This window comes from Hemicordylus capensis, chromosome 4 (genome assembly GCF_027244095.1).
Source record: "Hemicordylus capensis ecotype Gifberg chromosome 4, rHemCap1.1.pri, whole genome shotgun sequence".
Taxonomy (NCBI): Eukaryota; Metazoa; Chordata; class Lepidosauria; order Squamata; family Cordylidae; genus Hemicordylus; species Hemicordylus capensis.
This window is the reverse complement of record NC_069660.1, coordinates 86,062,786-86,084,869: the sequence shown is the minus strand read 5'-3', so window position 1 is coordinate 86,084,869 and position 22,084 is coordinate 86,062,786. Positions and strand designations below refer to the sequence as shown.

Below are 22,084 nucleotides of genomic sequence, written 5' to 3'. Positions count from 1 at the left end.
CCTTTCCAGACACACAAAAAGTGGACTTTATTCTTAGCAGTATATCACCATTATCAGGGATCCACATTAGTGATGCAAAAATTTGTGCAGCAGGGAAATGCTTGATTAACAAGCAGAAGGTTGCCTGTTCAGATCCCCACTGCTACTATATCAGGCAGCAGTGATATAGGAAGATGCTGAAAGGCATCATCTCATACTACACGGAAGGAGGCAATGGTAAACCCCTCCTGTATTCTACCAAAGAAAACCGCTCTGTGGGAGCCAGGAGCTGAAATCGAGGGCACACTTTACCTTTTTATGGGGAACTGAATGTTAACTGTTCTCTTTGTAAAACAAAATAGTTGTGTGCCTCAGCACCTCTGGATAAAGAGAACACATTATCTCTATCTCACTTTTTAAATAAAACAAAAAGAGGGAAATGAAAAATAAAAGATCAATGAAATGACAGTGGATTAGTGGGTGGGTGGTGTGAAATGGGGTAACATTTATGGTGATTTTAACCTTTTTAATTTTGAAAGGCTACACTCATTTGGAAGTGTCTTACTCTAGAGAAAAAATTATAACAAAGAGGGGAAGGTGACAGATGTGGGGTAGGGATGTACATCACTGGTCTGTTCACGATCATGTTACAGGCAAAAAATGGGAGCTTGTAGTACCCAAACAACCATCATCCAGGTTATGCACAGTATTATCACATACATATCACAATTTACATCAGTGCTGACAGAAAATCATATTTCTCAGCAGCTCAAAATTGTGATTTCAGTGCACTAGTAAGGAAATGCCTGGGTCTTCTGTAAAAACTAAAGCAGCCAAGAGTCGATGTGAGTGACCGCCTTGAGATTGTTTTTAATGAAAGGAGGTATAGAAATTTAACAATAAATAAATAAATAAATTTTATCTGCAAAAAGTTATGCGAACTGGTCTAGGTAAGCTGTTGAGAATTCTGTCAGCTGGTCTTCAGGGATCATATTCAAGAGGCTACAAATCACTCAGAAAAAACTTTGCAGGAATAAGGATGGAATTTTTTTAATATTACTTGGAATTATATAAAGGCAAAATAGTAGAAGATAAAAAAATTAAGCAGTTTCTTAGAACTAAAAATATTCCAAAACTTTCTCTTCAACAAATAGAAACCATGAATGCTCCAATAACAGTTATGGAAATAATAGAAGCAATAAATCAAGCTAAACCCAACAAGGCCCCTGGGCCAGATGGACTCTCAGCTTTGTATTACAAGTCACTCAAAGATCAAATTTTACAACCTCTTCAATGGACTATGAATGACATTTTACAAAAAGGGATTGTGCCAGATTCGTGGAAATATGCAAATATTACAATAATCCCAAAGCCAGATCAAGACTTAACATTAGCAAAAATTATAGGCCAATATCACTTTTAAATAATGATTATAAACTTTTTGCTGCGGTTTTGGCAAGAAGATTGAAAGTGGTACTACGAGACTTTATTCATGAGGATCAAGCTGGCTTTTTGCCAAAGAGACAACTGAGAGACAATGTTAGAACAGTTTTGAATGTATTGGAGTATTATGAAAAACATAATGAAAAACAGATGGCGATGATTTTTTTGGATGCAGAGAAAGCTTTTGACAATATTTCGTGGCAGTTTATGCGGGGTTTATTAGAGGAAATAACTGCCGGTGAACATTTCATTAGAGCAATTAAAACTATCTACTCGGAACAATATGCCAAGATTATTGTAAATGGAGAATTATCAGACAATTGTAGAATACAAAAAGGGACTAGACAAGGTTGTCCACTTTCTCCATTGCTTTTTATATTGGTTTTAGAAGTGCTTTGTAGATCTGTTAGGGAAGATGATGAATTACATGGTCCCAAAATCGGGAGACAAGAATACAAACTGAGAGCCTTTGCAGATGATGTTGTGTTATTTTTAGAGAATCCAATGGATAAGATTGAAAGACTTTTGGACAAGATACAGCAATTTGGCCAGTTGGCGGGATTTTACATAAACAAGACTAAAACTAAGGTTCTGACTAAAAATATTAATCAGAAAAGTAAAGATAGATTTGGTGAAATAAGTGAGTTAAAAGTGGAGAAGAAAGTGAAATATTTGGGAATTTGGTTAACAAATAATAACTCTGTGCTGTTTTCAAATAATTATGTTAAAACATGGAACTCAATGAAAAAAGATTTGCAAAGATGGTCTAAAATGAATTTATCTTTGATGGGAAGAATTTCAGTGGTGAAGATGAATGTTTTGCCTAAAATGTTATTTCTCTTTCAGACTATTCCTATAATTAATAATTTGACTTGCTTTAGGCAATGGCAGAAGGATATAACTAAATTTGTTTGGCAGGGGAAAAGACCAAGAATAAATTTTAAGAATTTAACAGATGCAAAGGAAAGGGGTGGTCTTACCCTGCCAGACTTAAGGTTGTATTTTGATGCTGTATGTTTGACATGGCTAAAGGAATGGATAACATTGAGAAACCCTAGAGTCCTTGATCTGGAGGGATTTGATAGAAGGTTTGGATGGCATGCTTATCTATGGTATGAAAAAACTAAAGTACATAAAGATTTTTTGAATCACTATGTAAGAAGGTGTTTAATGAGGGTATGGTTAAAATATAAAAATTGGTTGGAACCAAAAACTCCGTTATGGATATCCCCGATTGAAGCTTTATCACGTAAAGAAGTAAATATGCAGATGTCTGGGGGTACATATAGAGATCTGTTGTATTTTCATGGAAACGATTGTAAGTTAAAATCTTTAACTGAATTACAAAATGTGGTTAGAGATTGGTTTCAGTACTATCAGTTAAATGAGGTGTATAAGAAATACCTTAAAGTTGGATTTGAAGATCAGATTTTGAATTTTGAGAAGGGATTATGCCAAGATGATGAAAAATTAATTTCTAAAATGTATAAATTATTACTTTTGGAGGAGACTAGAGAGGAATTGGTTAAAACAACCATGATAACATGGGCTCAAGATGTTGGACATAATATAGAAATGGCAGCGTGGGAGAAGCTATGGAAAAGTGATTTAAAATTTACTGCTTGTTATGCTTTGAAGGAAAATTATTACAAAATGATATATAGATGGTATCTAACACCTAAAAAACTGGCATTAATGTATAAAAATGCTTCAAACAAATGTTGGAAGTGTGGGCATACTGAAGGTACTTATTTCCATATGTGTTGGACCTGTGGGAGGGCCAAGGCCTATTGGGACATGATATATAATGAATTGAAGAAGATACTTAAAGTGACATTTCCTAAGAAGCCAGAATCCTTCCTGCTAGGAATAACACAAGGAGCAATTTCTACAAATAATTTAACTTTTTTTATGTATGCTTCTACGGCGGCCAGAATATTATATGCACAGAAATGGAAGACTAACGAACTGCCTTCAAAAGAAGATTGGCTGATAAAAACTTTAGAATATGCAGAAATGGCAAAATTTACAACACTGATCAGAGACCAAAGTTTAGAACGTTTCAAGGAAGATTGGAAACCTTTTTTGGTTTATTTAAGGAATTATTTTCCTACTATGGATCTTACAGCAGGTTGAAATTTGAAATGCAGGTTGGGTAGATTAATGGTGGTGGTAGGTTTAAATTTGTGGTGTTGTTTTTTTTTAAATTAATATTACAATAAGGGTAAAATTTATAGTTGGTATCACGAAAAGTTTCAGGGGCCTGGAGCACCTTCCTTATGAGGATAGGCTACAGCATCTGGGGCTCTTTACCTTGGAAAAGAAGCAACTAAGGGGAGACATGATGCAGGTGTATAAAATTATGCATGGAGTGGACAGGGTAGACAGAGATAACATTTTCTCCCTCCCTCACTACACTAGAACCAGGGGTCACTCCATGAAACTGAAGGTTGGGAAATTTAGGACCAACAAAAGGATGTACTTTTTCACACAGTGCATAATTAATCTATGGAATTCTTTGCCATGGGATGTGGTGATGGCCACCAGCTTGGATGGCTTTAAAAGTCATAGATAGATTCATGGAGGACAGATCTATCAATGGCTACTAGTCTGGTGGCTGTGGGCCATCTCCAGCCTCAGAGGCAGGATGTCTCTCAATATCAGTTGCAGGGGAGCAACAGCAGGAGAGAGGGTATACACATACCTCTTGCCTGTGCACTCCCCAGAGGCATATGGTGGGCCACTCTGTGAAACAGGATGCTGGACTTCAAAGGCCTTGTGCCTGATCCAGCAGGGCTGCTCTTATGTTCTTATGAGAACATTATAAGGGCTTGCTAACTACACATTACACATAAATGCATGTAACAATACCATTACAATTTTTAAAAATAATAAAAGGAGTTTTGTAGGGAGGAATATGAACTGGAGAAGTATCAGAGTTGCTTACTTTTTCTGTATGCAGCATTTACGTACTCCAAAACACACGCACACCACAAAGCTGGCCCCCCCTGCCAAGTTCCGTGCATGTGTTATCAAAAAACATTTTGGAACAGGGATGTGCAGATCAGAACCGGTTTGATTGCAAACCAGACCACCGTGAAACGGTCTGGTTTGAGCAGTTCGATTATGAACTGCTTTGAACCAGTTCAAAATGCTTCGGCCAAACTGGTTTGCATGCCCACAGCTTGATTTGGACTGAACCGTGCCAACTGGTCCGTGCACACCCGTTGTTAGGAATCCCAAAGGAGAAGCATAGGAACATAGGAAGCTGCCTTATATCATGTCGGGCCATTTGTCCATCTAGCTCAGTATTGTGTACACTGACTGGCAGTGGCTCTCCACTGTTTCAGGTAGGATTCTCTCCCAGCCATACCTGGAGATGCCTGGGAGTAGAACTGGGAGCTATGGCCCCATCCCCTACAGGGAATACCATACAGTGCTCACATATAGTGCCCCACCCAAATACAAACAGTGCTTAGCAAAGGGGTCAATTCATGCTTGCTACCAGAAGACCAAGCCACCTAATGGTGCAGCAGGGAAATGACTTGACTAGCAAGCCAGAAGTTGCCGGTTCAAATCCCTGCTGGTATGTTTCTCACTATATCGGGCAGCATATAGGAAGATGCTGAAAGGCATCATCTCATACTGCATGGGAGGAGACAATGGTAAAACCCTCCGGTATTCTACCAAAGACAACCACAGGGCTCTGTGGTCGCCAGGAGTCTACACCAACTCGATGGCACACTTTACCTTTACCAGAAGACCAGCTCTCTTCCAAACACTGCTCGTGAAAGTGATTTGGAACAGAAAAGCAATAGTCAGAAAAAGCATTCAGCAGTCCTCCCCACTCTTCACTGTTTTGCTCTAAATCCCCCCATCCTAAAGCTGCTTTTCTCTTTGAGAATAAAAAAAAGCATAATGGCTGTATTGCACACATTTTAATGTAAGATGTGATTTGCCTCTGAGACTGACAGATCAATCTTGTCCTTGGCTTTAGCACAAACAGTGGTTTGAATAGCTAAAATGGCATCCCAGTTCTCTTCCAGAAAAAAATCCTGTAAACTTTATTGCTTTGTTTTTTTCAACAGTGCTATGGGGATAAAGAATATCTGATATCCCTAAATGAATGCACAGCTGGTAATGTTTTTGCCCTTTTCACCTCATCTCTGCCCTTAAAAAAGCCCTTTATGTGGCTCACCTGTTATCATGTGAACGTCTTCCTTCTGCTGCACCCTAGGCAACTTTTCAGCACTGGAGCAAGGGGATAAGTTGTTTTCTCGTTGCAGAACTGAGAGCCAACCACTGGGAGCAACTCAGCCATATAGGCTGATTAGGCTGGGGTGCCAAAATGTAAAGAGTGCCCATCATGTCAGATGCAGTGCACATGTTCAGGATCTTGTTCTTGTTCTCCTTCTGTCATGCTCAGTTCCCCCTAAGAACTGAGAGACTCAGAATTTCCTGTCATACCAGAGGGAGTGGGCATATGCTCAGTTTTCACATGGTTCTACTTGCCCTCACTATGTTACTCCTTCACCTAAGGTGGCAAAAACACATGGGTTAGCCTGTCCAAATTAGTACTCAGCTGCTCAGAATTTATTGCTGATATGTCCAGTGTCAGTAATGTTATCCATCTTGTACAAAAGCCTTGGCTGTATCTAAGGTATATAGTGATAAAAAGGGAAAGACAATCACTTTTCTTGTGTCTGTTTGTTTTGTTCTCTGCTATGTTTTAACCACATTTGTTTCTGAAATGCCTTGCTGAGCTTGTTCCTGAAACAAGCTCTCTAACTGAAATATCTTTCCATACAGGGCCATTACAGCAACGATGAAGATGTTGAAGTTTTTGGTGCTCCTGTTCTTTGCTATCTTAGTGGGGTCTAATGGCCAAAGGAAATGTCTGAAAGGGGCTGGTCACAAGGACAAACCTACCCGTGAAGATCACTTGAAGGAATGCACCCTATATGCCAAATGTAAGTCCTGTGGAAACTATAGAACATTTGCAAAATTATTTGACCATTAACTTGACCTAACTGGCTCTGCTGCCACCCTTATTAATGTGATTGATTGATTATTTGATTGAGTGCCATCAAGTCAGTGTCGACTCTTAGCAACCACATAGAGAGATTCTCTCCAGGATGATCTGTCTTCAACTTGCCCTTTAAGGTCTCTCAGTGGTGCATTCATTGCTGTCATAATCGAGTCCATCCACCTTGTGGCTGGTTTTCTTCTCTTTCCTTCAACATTCCCCAGCATTATGGACTTCTCAAGAGAGCTGGGTTTTCGCATAATTTGTCCAAAGTATGATAGTTTGAGCCTGGTCATTTGTGCCTCGAGTGAAAATTCTGGATAGATTTGTTCCATGATCTATTTGTTTGTTTTCCTGACAGTCCATGGTATCCTCACAAGCCTTCTCTAGCACCAAAGTTCAAAAGCATCAATACTTTTTCTATCTTGCTTCTTCCAAGTCCAGCTTTTGCATCCATAGAGTGTCACGGAGAAAACCATTGTCCAAACGATTCTAATCTATGTAGATATAGACATGTCATGGCATCTAAATATCCTTTCCAAGGCCTTCATTACAACCCTACCAAGTGCTAGTCTGCGGCATATTTCTTGACTGCTGGAACCTGTACTGTTGATGGTCGATCCTAAAAGGCAGAAGCTATCCACCACTTCAGTGTCTTCGTTCTCAGTTCTGAGGCTGGTTGCTGTTCCCATTGTCATTAGTTTAGTCTTCTTGACATTTAGTCATAGCCCGATTTTTAAAAAATTTAATTAATTTGATGCCTTGGAAAAATTCATTTCAGTTGAGTTTGCATTGTAATTTGTGTATACAATATAACATCCAGTGCCAGATAGTTTTTCTTTTTGAAGTCAACTGCAAAATTCCATTTGCTGCAAGATGGATCCTTATGAACATGTGAATTTCAGCCCACATGTTAACTCTATGATCACTTCCTCTGGGAATGATTTCTGGCCATTGTGATTAATAGTGTGTAATTCCCTGAGGTTGTGCATGCCTAGGGCCTGCACATCAGTGTCTTGATTGTAAATTATGCAGAATCTTACTATAATTGTGCAGAAAACCTACTATAAAGATTGGGGGCTGGGGACTTGTAGATAGTCTTTAGACATAAAACTGTCACTCTCAACAATTACAGGATCATGAATCTTCAAAGGGACTCTCAGCCACATTTTCTTTGTATGATTTTCCTACATAGGCTTCAAAGCACTGTATTTCCTTTCCATGGATGTGATAGCTGGGGAAAACTAGTGATAAGCAATGCAATTTCTATTCATTCATTCATTCCATGCCCGCACTTTATTTACATTTTAAAAAGTTTTATGTTTTTCTAATCTGCAGCGACATCGATGCAAATAATTTACTCTATTTCTTCAATCTTTCAGCACAAAAAGGAGGGGGTGGGTGGGATCAGCATTGTCAGTTTCCCTTGCTCCATTGGAAAACTAACAAAGATCTGTGGAACGTTGTTAGTTTTCCAATTGAGCAAGTGAAACTGACAATGCTGCCCCCACCCCTTCTGTGCTGCAGTTTTGAAGAAAAAGAGTAAATTGTTTGCATCGATGTTGCTTTGACAGAAGAGGTTGGTTTTCTTGGTGGTAACAATTTTTTGTGTAGCGATAGAATTATTGCTTCCATGCTTGAATAGTACAATGGAGGAGGACTTAATCACTGCAGATTAGAACAACATAAAGCTTTTTAAAGTAAATGGTACAGGCATGGAATAAGTGAATGCGAATTGCATTGCTTATTCACCAGTGAAGTCATTGCTAATGAAGTTATCACTAGTGAAATCATGGACACTTTTCTATAGGTGCTTGTGATATCTCCTCCACTGCTGTCCACACAGCACTTACGATCACAAGGAAAATGCTGACTGAAGGGAGAAAACCCAGGTTTTTGCACAGAACAAAATATTACAGTTAATTGCTGGGAAATGTGATATACATTTCTGGGAGCTCTCATTCAAATAAAAAAATTGTTGTTTCTCCCTTGCATATAATGTCAATCATATTCATATGTACAAAACTATGCATTCGGGACAAAAATGTGTTCCTCATAACTTATGAAATGACTCTGGGGCCAGAACCCATTTTACAAATGGAAAATGTCTGTTGAGCAAATTAGCACAACAAAGGCAATGTCTGGTTTTACACATGAGGCTTAAATATGTATTTGGGACTTCCTTGTGCTATCTGTGCCACATGTGAATGTTGTTAAGGAAGAATACAATGCAGGAGATAAATCTAATGTACAGTGTAACCAATATACATTTTGGACGTGCATTATGAATCGATTTAAGACTGAGCTGATTTAAGGCAACATAATTTAGGACAGTTCACGTTTTTATCCATCAATGTATAAGGTTTTTATCTATTTGCGGGGAGTATAGGTTCCAGGGTGTGTGTTATTTATTTATTTTAGTTATGTAGTTCCTGCTTTACAGCTGTAAAACACAATGCCCAAGGTGGCTCACTCTGAGGCTATTCACATGATGGGAGAAATTTGGGCTAGCATCGTGAGAACCACCGGGCTCGGCTGCGAGCCCGGTGGTTCCTAAGCAGGTCACCCACTTAAGTAGCCCAGTGCTAAAACCAGGTTTGCGGAGTGACCGCTCCGCAAACCCATTTTTTTCAATCGTGTGTTGCCACGGCACGGCTCTGCGCTGCGGCAACTCACGAATCGACCCCCCAACCGGGAGGCTCAAAAGCAGTCTCCTGGCTCGGGGGTCTCTCCAGCATGCCCTGTGTGCTCGTGCAGGGCATGCTGGCGCTTCCGGGGGCCGCACGGCTCCCAAACTCCCCAGCCCCTGCCGGCTCCGTAACTGAGTTGGCAATCATGTGGGTGGCCACTGCGGCCGCCTGGAGCAGACTGACTGCTCGTCTGTGGGGAGAGCAGGCTTAGCCCACTCTCCCCGCTAACCTTCTCAAGGCGGGTCTCCTTGACCGTGAGACCCGCCTCATAGTTAAAACCATTGTTTTTACAATGTAAACTCTAGAAGAGAAAATGGAAGTAAAAAGATACAAAGAACAGCAAGAAAAAATATTAGACAGCAGGCAAACAAACAAACAATGCAACCATCAATTAAAAACTTGCCAGCAGCCAGACCAAATGCATCTTTGCTGCCCAGGAGTAGGTCAGCAATTTGGGGGCCAAATGAACTTCTTTTGAGAGGAGTTTCAGAGTCTATATGAGACTGCAGATAAGTCTTTCTCTTGGGATCCCAACAAAATAGATGACAGATACTGATGAAACACACAGGCGGGCCTCCCCTGCTGATCTTAACAGTCAGAGAGGCTCAGACAGGAGAAGACAGTCCATCAAGTATCTTGGCCCTAAGACACATAGGGCTTCAAATGTTAAAACCAGTACTTTGAATTGAACACAATTTTCAGCATATTTCTTTTAGGAGCACGATTGCCTCTACCAAATAAAAATAAATTTGGAAATCATCCTTGTTATATGCACCAGCACCCTTCTGGCTGATGGGAAATACAATGCAGAGTGAACTAATACCTTCTTGTGATGAGGATACGATTATGACTCTGGGGAAGGGGGACTCCTAGTCATGGATTATTAGATCATAAGGAAAACAGAGAGGAAGTTTTCTGAGGGGCAAGTTGATTGCATGATAATTTGCCTGCCTGGTGCAAATATTGTGGAACTCATGCTAAACAGGCTGGTAGATAGAGCAGGGAGGGCAGTCAACAGTTGTGGTACATGTCAGCATCAGTGATGCTGGGAAATGTAGTCATTCGGTCCTGGAAGCAGAATCTAGATTGCTAGGTAGGATCTCCACAGGGAGATCATGTTCAGAAATGCTACCTGGTTTTAGCTGGCCCTGCACACAGAACATTGCACATAGAACGCCAATGACATGCATCACAACTATTCTATGTGCAAGAGCAGCTGGACAAGCTGAGCTAAGAAGTCTCAATGTGTGATTGAGGCAGTGGTGGTGGGAAGAGGACTTTGGAGTTCTTAGGCACTGAGGAACATTTTGTGACAAGATAAGACTGTGTGAAAGGAGTGGGGTTTTTGCCAAAATGGCAATTAAGAAATAATGTGAGAACAGTTTTGAATGTATTGGAGTATTACGAAAAACACGATGATAAACAGATATCTATGATTTTTCTGGACGCAGAGAAAGCTTTTGATAATGTCTCCAGACTGTTGATACTTAATATTAAAAAACCAGCTTTTAAAATGACCCCAGGAAAAAGCCAATAGGAGCTGGACAACATCCCGTTCAGGAAGAATAATCCCCTAGGGATGGGTGTAAATGTCTGAGTTCATCCAATAAGGGAGAATTTGAAAATAAGTGTATAATAGGACACATGGCAGCCAATCAAAGAGACCAAAGGCCATTGAGGAAAGTGACATGCCAAAGACATTTGGAGAGGGACACTCTGGACTGGTTGTCACAATCAGATAGCAGGAGGAGCAGGCTCGAGCCAAGATTAAAGATTTGTGCATGCTTCCGATCATCATGTGGGGGGGGGGGGGGTGATGTTGGGCGGAGGACTGGGAAGTTATTGTCTGCTGTGAGCAATCCAATTTGGGTGGCATAGGCAGTTAACACTGGTGATCTGGGGTTTGTTGTAGGATGGAGGACATTTGCTGCTTACATTGCCCGACTGGGATTGCTTGCAGCAGAGGATAACTTCCCAGTCCTCCATCATTCAACATTACCACACCCACATGCTTATCAGTAGTGCGGGGGGGCGGGTGCAGGGGAGAGAGAGAGAGAGCCTATGCAGCTGGAAAGTGTTGCACTAGCCAGCAGAGAAATGGCATTGTGTGGTGACAGCAGGAAGTGGCAAGCAGCAAGGCAGATGAGTTGACAACTGCAGGTAGGGGGGGCAGGGCAAAAGGCCAACAACACACCACCCCAGGGGGCAGGCACTGTTTGAAGCCATCACTTCACTTCACCTCTTTGGCAAGCCACCCCTGCAAATGAGACTACGTATAAATAAGTGTTGAATTATGCACATGGCGGGGGTGTGGGGCGGGGGCTAAGTTCATATCGGCACTGATGAGGTCTAAACTGGCAGCAACTAAGTACAAAACAAATCTTGGAGTCATAGTGGACAGCTCAATTAAAACACCAACTCAACTGAGGCAGTTGTTAAAACAAACAAACAAAAAGGTAAATTCCTTGCTAAGGTTTATTAGGAAAGGGACTAAAACGAAAACTGTCAGGATTGTAATGTCATATAAATATGTGCAGCAGCCATACTTGGAATACTGAGTACAGTTTCAATCAGGTCTACCTAGATATATATTTTTTAATTGTGAAACTAGAAAAGGTGTAGAAAAGGACAACTAATGCTTAGGGGGCTGAACAGAGGCGTAACTAGGGAAAACGGCGCCCGGGGCAAGCACTGAAATGGCGCCCCCCGCCCCCCCACATACGACATTATACTTAGGTTTTTCCTCACAAGCGCCCGCCGCCGCCAATTCTCGGGCGGCGTGGAAGGGACCTCTCGTGGGGGAGGGGGCGCCGACGTGCTCCCTTGACTGCTGCAGCGCTGCTGCACTGAGCAGGAAACATTTGTATTAACAAAAAAATTTTAAAAAAAATTAAAAAATTTTTTTTTGTCATGGCGGCGCCCCCCACGTGACCAGAAAAGATGGCGCCCGGGGCACGTGCCCCCCCTGCCCCCCCTATAGTTACGCCTCTGGCTGAAGCTTCTTATTCCCTGAAAGGAAAAGCTAAAGGACTGGGTCTCACGATCAGTGAGACCCGGTTTGTGGCGGTGAACGGGAAGAGTGGGCTAAGCCCGCTCTCCCTGCTCATGAGCGGGGAGGGAGCCCTGGGCAGCCGGATCGGCCGCCCACATGATTGCCAGCTCCGTGACGGGTTCGGCGTGGGCATGCTGGTGAGACCCCCGGAGCCGGGAGGTGGCTTTTTGCCTCCCCTCCAGGGGTCTCCTCGTGAGTAGCCACAGCGCGGAGCTGTGCCGTGGCTACTCACGATCCAATAGCCCGGGTTTGCAGAGCACTCGCTCTGCAAACCCAGGCTAAGGGGCGGGCTACTTGAGCGGTTAGCCGCTCAAAAGCCACCGGGCTCGCAGCCGAGCCCAGTGGTTCTTACGATTAGCAAAAATCAGTCTAGGCTCTCCTAGCCCGATTTTTGCTAATCGTGAGAATAGCCCCAAAGTGTTTTATTGAGTTTAGGGGGGAAAGGTGAATAAGGACGATCCAGGATAGACAAGGGAAAGTACTTATTCATTCAACACACAATGCATGAGATTTGCTGTCATGGGATGTGGTAGATGTCTTTAAAAGCGGATTAAGCAAATCCATGGAGAAGAAGTCTATCACTGGCCTAGTCAGTATACCTCTAAACACCAGTTGTTCAGGGGCCCAACAGCAGGAGAAGGCTATTGCTCTCGTCCCCTGCACTCTTCAGAGGCATCTAGTTGGCCGCTCAGTCATTCTGGGGAACAGAATGCTGAATGATGGACTATTGGTCTGTTCCAGTAGAGCTCTTCTTATGTTCTTATGAAAAAAAGTCCACAAGTGCATATGTGAAGCTACTCTTTAGTCTGAGGATAAAGTTGGAAGATCACGTATCTAGAAACAATTATGTGTCATTGATATTTGGTAATAAAACTAAGCATGTGAATGCACATGTTCTCCTGCTCAAAAATCTGGGATTCAGATCTTTAGTCCTCTATTCTATAACATTTATTTATATACCACTTAACCTTTTGCTATATGGACAAACATATGCCAGTACAAATATTTAAGTAGTGTCAAATTATAATTTCCAATATCTAAATAGTAACTGAAATATTTCATAAATATTTAACGTTTATAAATTCTCACTTCCTAGTTTTTTAAATTATGGTTTTATTTAAACATTGTTAATTTTACAAAATAACTAAGACAGCTAAAGGAAATTTCACTTCCCATTTTCAACTCAGTGGCTATTGTGAGTACTTATATAATTTGAAATCTTCCAAGTTTTAGTAAGCAAACACTTATTGTGAGACCTTTGTTTTCAATTCCCCACAGCCTCTTGTTGCTATGCAGACATTACAGAAAAACTGGCTCATTCACCAGTAACTAAAATAAAGACCACCTACTGGAACAGATGTGGACATCTCAGTAAAGCGTAAGTTACTTGTTACTTATGTCCAGGTCTGCTCTAATTAGTCCAGGGCTCTTTACAAGCATCCACCAGCATAACTCAGTGGAATGCACATTTTAAGAGTACCACCTTTTTTCCATGCATGGCTTATGTGCCTAACAGTTGCATGAAATGTGGAAATTCAACAGGTAAAACATTCCTTGGCATGCAGCTGGTAAACCAGTGGTAGCCCAAGACCTCAGTGTGCAGGGCGCCAAATGCTGCCTCCTCCCCGTGCAGTCCCTTTTTTTGTTTGAGGCAGGCTGTCCTGCTGGCACCCCAGTGATCGGCCACTTGAGGCAACCGCCTCACCTCACCTCTTTAAAGGACCATCCCTGTGAGAAACACATAGGAGCCATGTCAGAAAAAAGTTGCAGCCTACTTCACTAGCCTGCAATAATCCCATCTTTTGGCTCAACATTCCAGAGTTCCTTAATGCAGTTTATTATCAGTGTATATCAGTAGACATGGGGAGGGGAAAGCTAATTATAGGTTAAAAATTAAATGTGAAGGTATGCCTTGATATAACTGGTAGATAAAAACATTAAATAAATAGCATGCACAACTACAGGGCTGCCATCAAGACTGTCCCTGTGTGCCAAAACGTCTGTGATGATTCGTACATCTGTACTTACTACCTCTCCTTTGATTAACCAAATCCTGACCCTTCTATGTTGCTGTGTTCAGAAGCGAAATTTACTTCTGTTCTTGCCAAAGCAATTTCCCCTTTTATAAAATAGAGTTCCTATGCTCTGCTTTCCACTGCTTGGTTTACTGTGTTTCTCCAATACCTACCCAACATCTGACAATGTGGGTTGTCATCCATAAAAGCTTATGCCACTTTGCTATTTTATGAGTTTTTCCGTTAGTTTCTGAGGGCTACCTATTTCTTCACAAGTACTTCCTTTCTAGAGTACGACATGGTTCACATTTCCAGGTTATGCTTAGGCAGAACAGTGCAGTTATTGGTGACGACACTAAAAACTATACTGGAGACAATACTGTAAGATGAAGCTTGACTCAACAGCCATAACTCCTCAGCCGCTTAAGTCATACCCCTGCTAACTGAGCAAAGAGGCACCTTTTAAAGTGGCAATTCTCTTATATTTAGCAGGGGGAGAGCAACTGGCCCAATCCATCCCCAGCACAGCACCCCTCCAGTGGTTGTTGCTGGTGTCTACCTTATGTTTCTTATTAGATTATGAGCCCTTTGGGGACAGGGAGCCATCTTTAGTTATTACATTTTTTCTATCTAAACCGCTTTGAAAACATTTGTCAATAAGTGGTATATAAATATCCGTGTAGTAGAGTCCTATATTGACATAACAAAAATGACACTAACAAGAACGTTGATCTTGAGGGAGCACTGCTGCAAAGCACTGTAATGGACTCCAATAGGACAAAGACTCCCGAGTGTTAAGTGCTGAAGGATTATGGCTACTGAGTCAAAGTTTCATGTTACAGTGTTGTCTCCAGTTTGACCAATAAATTGGTATTTAAAGTATGCCCCTCCCCACAAAAGTCAGTAAAATCATTCTGTATTCTATATCTAAAGTAAATATCTAAAAACCAATAAACTGCACAGAGAACCACCATTCAATATTATAAGGCACAATGGAAGAATCTTATCAGAAATATAAAAGGGAGATGTCCACGAATGGTACGTGTTACATATGGAAATAGCTTCTATTAAAAATAGCTGGCCATTAAAATGGAGGAAGTTAATGGTATTAAAGGTAAAAGGCAAAGTGTGCCGTCGAATTACTTTCGACTCCTGGTGACCACAGAGCCCTGTGGTTGTCTTTGGTAGAATTCAGGGGAAGTTTACCATTGCCTCCTCCTGCACAGTATGAGATTATGCCTTTCAGCATCTGTTAGGTTGTGGTATATTGACACATAATTCTCCTATGCATACCACAGCTTCACGTGAGTCTTAAAATATGCTAGCACAATGAGCTGAATGGCAGGACTCTGATTTGACCTAGTCTAAAGTGTCGCATCCCAAGAAAGTGATTTGAAAAATCAGAACTGATCTTGGAACATTGAGGTATGCCATGATAGCTGCTCTTCATGTAGTAACAATGGTTGTTCTCTCTTAATAACAGCTGTGAGAGTTATATGAAGAAGATGGAGTGCTTTTACAGGTGTTCACCATATGCTGCCTACTGGGAACATCCCAAATACAGGGCTGCTATCAAGTCTGTTCCTGTGTGTCAAAACTTCTGTGATGATTGGTATGTCAGTACTTACTATCTCTACTTTTAATTAAACAAATCTTGACCCCAGGGGCATAGCTAGGGAATAGGGGGCTGCTCAGAGTGAGGGAGATAATGAAGAAAATAGTGATGTGCACAGACCGGTCCGGAGCCCATTCTAAGGGCCTCCAGACTGGTCCGGTCCTGGGGCCAGTTCGGCGCCGGGGGTGGGTGGGTCTTTAAGGGTGGGGGAGGGTGTACTTATCCCTCCTGCCACTTTCCCCCCTCCAGCGCTCCCTGCTTTGTAAACATTTGGGGCGGCAGGGTACTTTCCTGCCGCCCCTACCCCACCCCTCATCAAAAGGCTTCAAAAACCTCACTGCGTGTGCGCACATCGCATGTGCATGCAACACACAGAGGTGACGCGCGCAACGTGCACATGCACAGTGAGGCTTTTGAAGCCTTTTGACGAGGAATGGGGGTAGGGGCAGCAGGAAGGTACCCTGCCGCCCCAAATGCTTACAAAGCGGGGAGTGCTGGAGGGGGGAAAGCGGCGGGAGGGGTAAGTACACCCTCCCCCGCCTTTAGAGAGCCCCCCTCCCCAGTGCCAGACCGGTTCCGTGCACACCACTAAAGAAAATAGGGAGGGGTGGAGCTGGGGGGCCCTCAGGAACACGGGGGCTTGGGTTCTTTGAACTGATCCACTCAATTATAGCTACACCCCTGCCTGACCCTTCCATGTTGCTGTGTTCAAAATCTAAATTCGCTCTTCTACCTCCTTATTTATACATACACTGTTAAGATCTCAGCAAAGCTACAGTGTTTACTTAAAGCAAAATAAGTAAGATTAATTTTGCAACTTTGTCCTCTGTTGCAGAGGCACTCTTACCCCTGAACTTTAGAGTCGAGGTCCAGGGCCTCCACACCCCCTGGAGGGCCTCAAATCCTCTTTACTCTGTCCTGGGTGGTGTGGTTTGTGCCCTCAAGAACCTACACGTTAAAAAAGTGGTGCTTAACTTGCAGCGGCGGGGGCGGGGGGGGCGGATTCCAAAGGTCTTTAGGTCCAGGCTCCAAAATTACCTAAGTGCACCTCTGCTCTGTTGTATTCAACTAATGCAACTTTTTAAATGTTAATGTTTTTTAAAACATTTTGTATTTTACAATGTCTTTCCCAGTCCCCCCTCCCACTCCCAAACCCAACCCCACTCTCCCCCCTCGGCACTGGTTGTGGGGAGATGAGAAAAGGAAGGAGGGATGGAAAGAAAAAGAGGGAGGGGGGAAACTAATGCAACTTTGAGCTACATCGGTGTCACTTATGGATCACTCAAAAGCTTAAATGAGAAATCAAGTACAGTGATCTATTTATCGGAATAGATTTTATTGGGATAGGGGTTTTCAAGACTGAAGGTTACACATTCTGCCAGATTAAGAGTTCTGTTTAATTTGAAAGCTTGCCTTTATCTGTTCCCACAAAATGTGTTGTAATAAAATACATTATTTTAGGATTATTTATTCTCTATGAGTAATATGGCAACAGCTTATGCAAAAATTTAGTGACATTGACAAAAATGTTGAGGTTACCAAAATCAGATTTGTCAACAAAATATTTAATGTTGCTTCAAATGCTTGATCAGCTTACCAAGGGACTAGCCCTTAACCTTCCAAACTAACTTAATATCACACCTACTACATTCCAGGACAACAAAGAGGATAACTAGGTGTCCCTATTTTTAAGACTTGTGTTTGATTTTAAGAGGATGACTCAAATAAAAGAGAATCCCAAAGAATATATTTAACACCAGTTCCATAAATGGGCATTCTTTATTTCAGACCATTTCAGCTCCACAGAACTTCCAGAATATCTGGACACAATTTAGGGAAGCCCAGCATTTGTTCTACAATGTAGAACAATACATAAATAAATAAATTCAAAAGTATGGAATTTATGGTATGGTATGGACCATACCAGTGGGACTTTGGAATTTATTTATTTATTTTTTAAAGAAGTAGAGGGATAGAAATGGCCCTCTGTTCGAAGAAAAAAGTCAAAACTCCCACTGGGTGTGAGCCAGACTTTAAGTATGCCTACTATAGATTCCTGGATTGATACCCCTTGTTTTTTTTGGCCAGCATCTGGGGGAGGAGTATTAGTTATATAGCAATCTTATCCCCACATTTAAACTTGGGTGACTTTTCCCACTCTTAATTATGTATTGTATGCATGAATTTTCCCACTCTGTATTAAAAAATTATATTTATGATGGCATTTCCTGGACTGACCTAGTTCTCCTGCAAGCACAATGCATAGCTCTGACTGGAAATTCCTCCTCATCAACTGATATTTCTGAAAGACCACTTTGAAAAGAGAGAGAAGGGTGATAGGTTAACACCTCTGCCACTGCTCTTTAAAACTGTCTGCCAGTTAGTTGTGTAGACGCAGATGCCACTTCTTCACACCACCATGACCTCTAAATTGGCAGCTGGGGGGCTAGGTAGTAATACCCAGGGGGCTGGATTTGGCTGAGGAACCTCCAGTTGCTGACCCCAGTGTCAGAGGGTGACATGGTCAGGCACTGGCCAAGGCACATGGCCTAGCAGAAAGCCCAGTGCCAAAATCTTTCCGTATCTCCCCTTTCCAGCGTGAGGGGTGCCAGAAAGAATTGATCATTACTCCTGGCAGTGAGAGGGGCAGCTGGTGACAACAGAGCATGCCTCTCTTGCATGCCCTCCAGCCTTGAGGATGCCCAGTGGGGCTAAGGGAGTGTGAAAGAGTGTGAAAGATTGCAACACAAGCTAACAGGAAATGAGAGATTGCACCAGGGCAGGGCTGCTCAACATTGGCCCTCCAGCAGATGTTGGCCTACAATCCCCATAATCCCTGACTATTGGTCACTGTGGCTGGGGATTATGGGAGTTGTCGTTCAAAAACAGCTGGGGAGGGAGCTAAGTTGAGCAGCCCTGTCCCAGAGCCTCTGGAGTGATCTCCTAAGTCCTGTTGGGCTTGGCATTGGAGAGTTTCCTTTTGGACCTTGCCACTGCTGCTGTTCTTGTTGGTCCTGGTGAAGAAGGGGACCTGCAGTGGTGGGAACTGCAATGAAGAGTTCCCACATACTATACCTGCCCAGGCTCTGACTGAGCCTTACTCAGTTTTATTCCCATTAGAGAGTAACCCTGCTTATAACTGTGAACATAAGAACAGCCCTGCTGGATCAGGCACAAGGCCCATCTAGTCCAGCATCCTGTTTCCCACAGCGGCCCACCAGATGCCTCTGGGGAGTGTATGTGTATGCCCTCTCTCCTGCTGTTGCTCTCCTGCAACTGGTATTGAGATGCATCATGCCTCTGAGGCTGGAGATGGCCCACTGCCAACAGACTAGTAGCCATTGATAGATCTGTCCTCCATGAATCTGGCTAAGCCCCTTCCAGTCTCGTGGCCATCACCACATCCCATGGCAAGGAATTCCATAGATCAATTACGTGCTGTGTGAAAAAGTATTTCCTTTTGTCAGTCCTAAATGTCCCAACCTTCAGTTTCATGGGGTAACCTCTGGTTCTAATGTTGTGAGTGAGGGAGAAAAATTTCTTTCTGCCTACCCTCTCGACTCCATGCATAGTTTTATACACTTCAATCATGTCTCCCCTTAGTTGCCTCTTTTCCAAGGTAAAGAGCCCCAGATGCTGTAGCCTAGCCTCATAAGGAAGGTGTTCTAGGCCCCTGATCATTTTGGTTGCCCTGTGGGTTTGGAAAAAATTAGGGGCAATTTTCCCACTTGTCCTGCCCTGTATTCCCAAACAGAATTTGCATGCTGAAATCTACTTAACATGCAATACATAGCTGCCAGGTTTATATCAGCTCAGTTCTCCTCATGCTGCAAATGCACTTGCTTACAAATCTCTTGCATCTCTGAAAAAGGGCAAATAGCTTTCATAATGTTCTGAGGAAGCAGAGATTTGATTTTAAAGGACTTAAGGAACCTCGCCTTAAGTTTTCCGTTTGCTTCCTGTTGGCCTGGATTTGCCTGCTAGAGCTCATCTTCCAGCCTGTGCATGGACTTTGGAGAGCTCTTGGGGCAGCTTCCCTTTCCAACCCACCTGCCAGAGAGTCCTTGGACAATTACAGCGGAAACCATGAACTTGGCACATTTAATAAATTCTCAGCACTGACATAAGGATTTGTTTTAAACGAAAACAGATCGTTGCAAGTAATCTGACTTTGTGAATGTGCATTGCTTTTTTGATTCCATGTTCTTCACATTGCACACCATATATTTCTTCTCCAGATATCCTGTTTTTCAGCCCCCAGTATGCTTTGGAACTGGATTCTCTCAAGCATCTTTCAAAAATGGAGGACAAATCCTCTCACTGATTAAATCAGTGGAAATTCTTACCATTGGTATAATGGTATATAAGTGGTTTGGTAGATTCAATAGAAGACGGAACTTTGGTGTATTTAATATTGATGTCTGACAGCGCTTTTCAGTAGGTGGCACTTTTTCTGTCACAGCACTAGAGTGCTGGGAGAAACTGCACCAGTGATATCACTTCACCTACATAATAATGAGTCTTTATTGAATCTGGCAATCACTCTATCATTAGCAGAATAACCCTACTAGAAACCCTATTATCTTGAGAAAGGGAAGGAGCAGAGCTGACATCAGGAATTGGCATGGCTGGGCAGCTGCCAAGGGCCCAGGGCTTTCAGAAGGGCCTGCTGTTGGTCTCTAAAACCACAGCCTTTGCCCACAGCTTTTGCATAGTGGTAATGGAAAGACTCTCTGAGGGTCCACCCATGGAAGGCAGTTTATTGAAGGCCCCCTGAAGCCTGGGAAGAAGCTGTAGGAAGAGAATATGGATCTGTGCATATTCTTGTCTCCCCAGTGTCTGGTATTTCCTGACTCCACCACCACTGTGAAGACAGAGAGAGGTTTGATGGGCATTCCAAGGCTCCAGAAGCTGGGAAGAGAGGCAGAGAGAGAGAGAGCACCATAATTGCAGCTGTTTGTGGCATGTGTCCCACAAATGGTGCTACTAGTTGGAGGGCTAAAGGCCACCTCTAGCCTCAAAGGCAGGATGCCTCTGAATACCAGTTGCAGGAGAGTAACGGCAGGAGAGAGGGCATGCCCTCAACTCCTGCCTGTGGCTTCCAGTGGCATCTGGTGGGCCACTATGTGAAACAGGATGCTGGACTAGATGGGCCTTGGGCCTGATCCAGCAGGGCTGTTCTTATGTGGCTATGCTGCTGACAGAACATTTCAAAGAAGTCCAACAAGACTTGTAGTTGGGAAAAGACACGTCACTTGCACAGGTGTGAGAATGTCGGCAGTCACTGCTAGCAACTATTTGAAGAGACAGAGCAGTGGGCCCAGGAGGAGGCGATAGTAAAAGGAGAGGCTGACAGCTGCCTTTGCCCACAGGGGAAGGAGCTGGGTTAAGTTATCCTGGGAGGGGAAGAGGATATCTGATGGTATAAACCTCCTCCTTTCTCTTCCTCCAAGGAGAAAGTGGGGATTATTCCCAGGAGGCAGAGTGAGACTCCACACCCGTCTAAGATGCAGTGAGGAAAGAGAATGTGTACTGTTGCGCTCTTCCACACTTCCTTGTGGTCTGAATGACATTTACCAGTCTGAACTGCAAATGGAAGAGGAGTGCCATGTCGCTCCTCTCCTCAAAGGATAATATACTGCCTGTGGTGGGACTTGCAGAAGAAAGAAGGTTTTCTCCCTGATTGTGTTCCCACTTGAGAAGGTCCGGTCCTTCAGTCTTTCCCAACTTTGACTGACCTTGCAAATAAAAAGGTCAAGAACATAAATCTGAACAGGAGTTGTATAAGCCTTGCTTATGCTGACAATATTTGGCATTAAAAAGCTGCACTACGTCATGTACAGATTAACAATGACTGACATGTCACAATGAATATTGCTAGGTTGTAATCCGGATATTAGCTCTGAACCTAAGAACATAAGAACATCCCTGCTGGATCAGACCTAAGGCCTATCTAGTCCAGCACCTTTTTCACACAATGGCTCGCCAAATGCCTTGGGGAGCCACACAATGAGGAGATGAAGGCATTCCCCTCTCTGCAACTGGTATTTGGAAGCATCCTGTCTCTTAACATAAAAGTAGCCTGATAGACTTGTCCTCCATGAATTTGTTTAAGCACCACTTAAAGCCTTCCAAGCTGGTGGGCATCATCACATGACATGGCAGATAATGCAATAGATTAATTATGTGTTGCGTGAAAAGGGACTTCCTTTTGTTACTGAATGACAGGGTGAACTGGGAGGAAGTTAATATGATGTTCTATTC

General features: G+C 42.8%; 1 protein-coding gene across 3 annotated transcripts in view; it reads left to right on the top strand.

Annotated features, from left to right (window-relative positions):
- The window catches only part of LOC128322609 (riboflavin-binding protein-like), a 53,694-nt gene that overhangs the window by 21,712 nt on the left and 9,898 nt on the right, over positions 1–22,084 (top strand). For all 3 annotated transcript variants that reach the window (XM_053244185.1, XM_053244184.1, XM_053244183.1), the window contains exons 2-4: positions 6,232–6,392; positions 13,469–13,568; positions 15,689–15,817. In XM_053244185.1, the coding sequence (XP_053100160.1) occupies positions 6,248–6,392; positions 13,469–13,568; positions 15,689–15,817 (374 nt within the window). In that variant the 5' untranslated portion in view covers positions 6,232–6,247. The remainder of the gene's footprint in view (positions 1–6,231; positions 6,393–13,468; positions 13,569–15,688; positions 15,818–22,084) is intronic.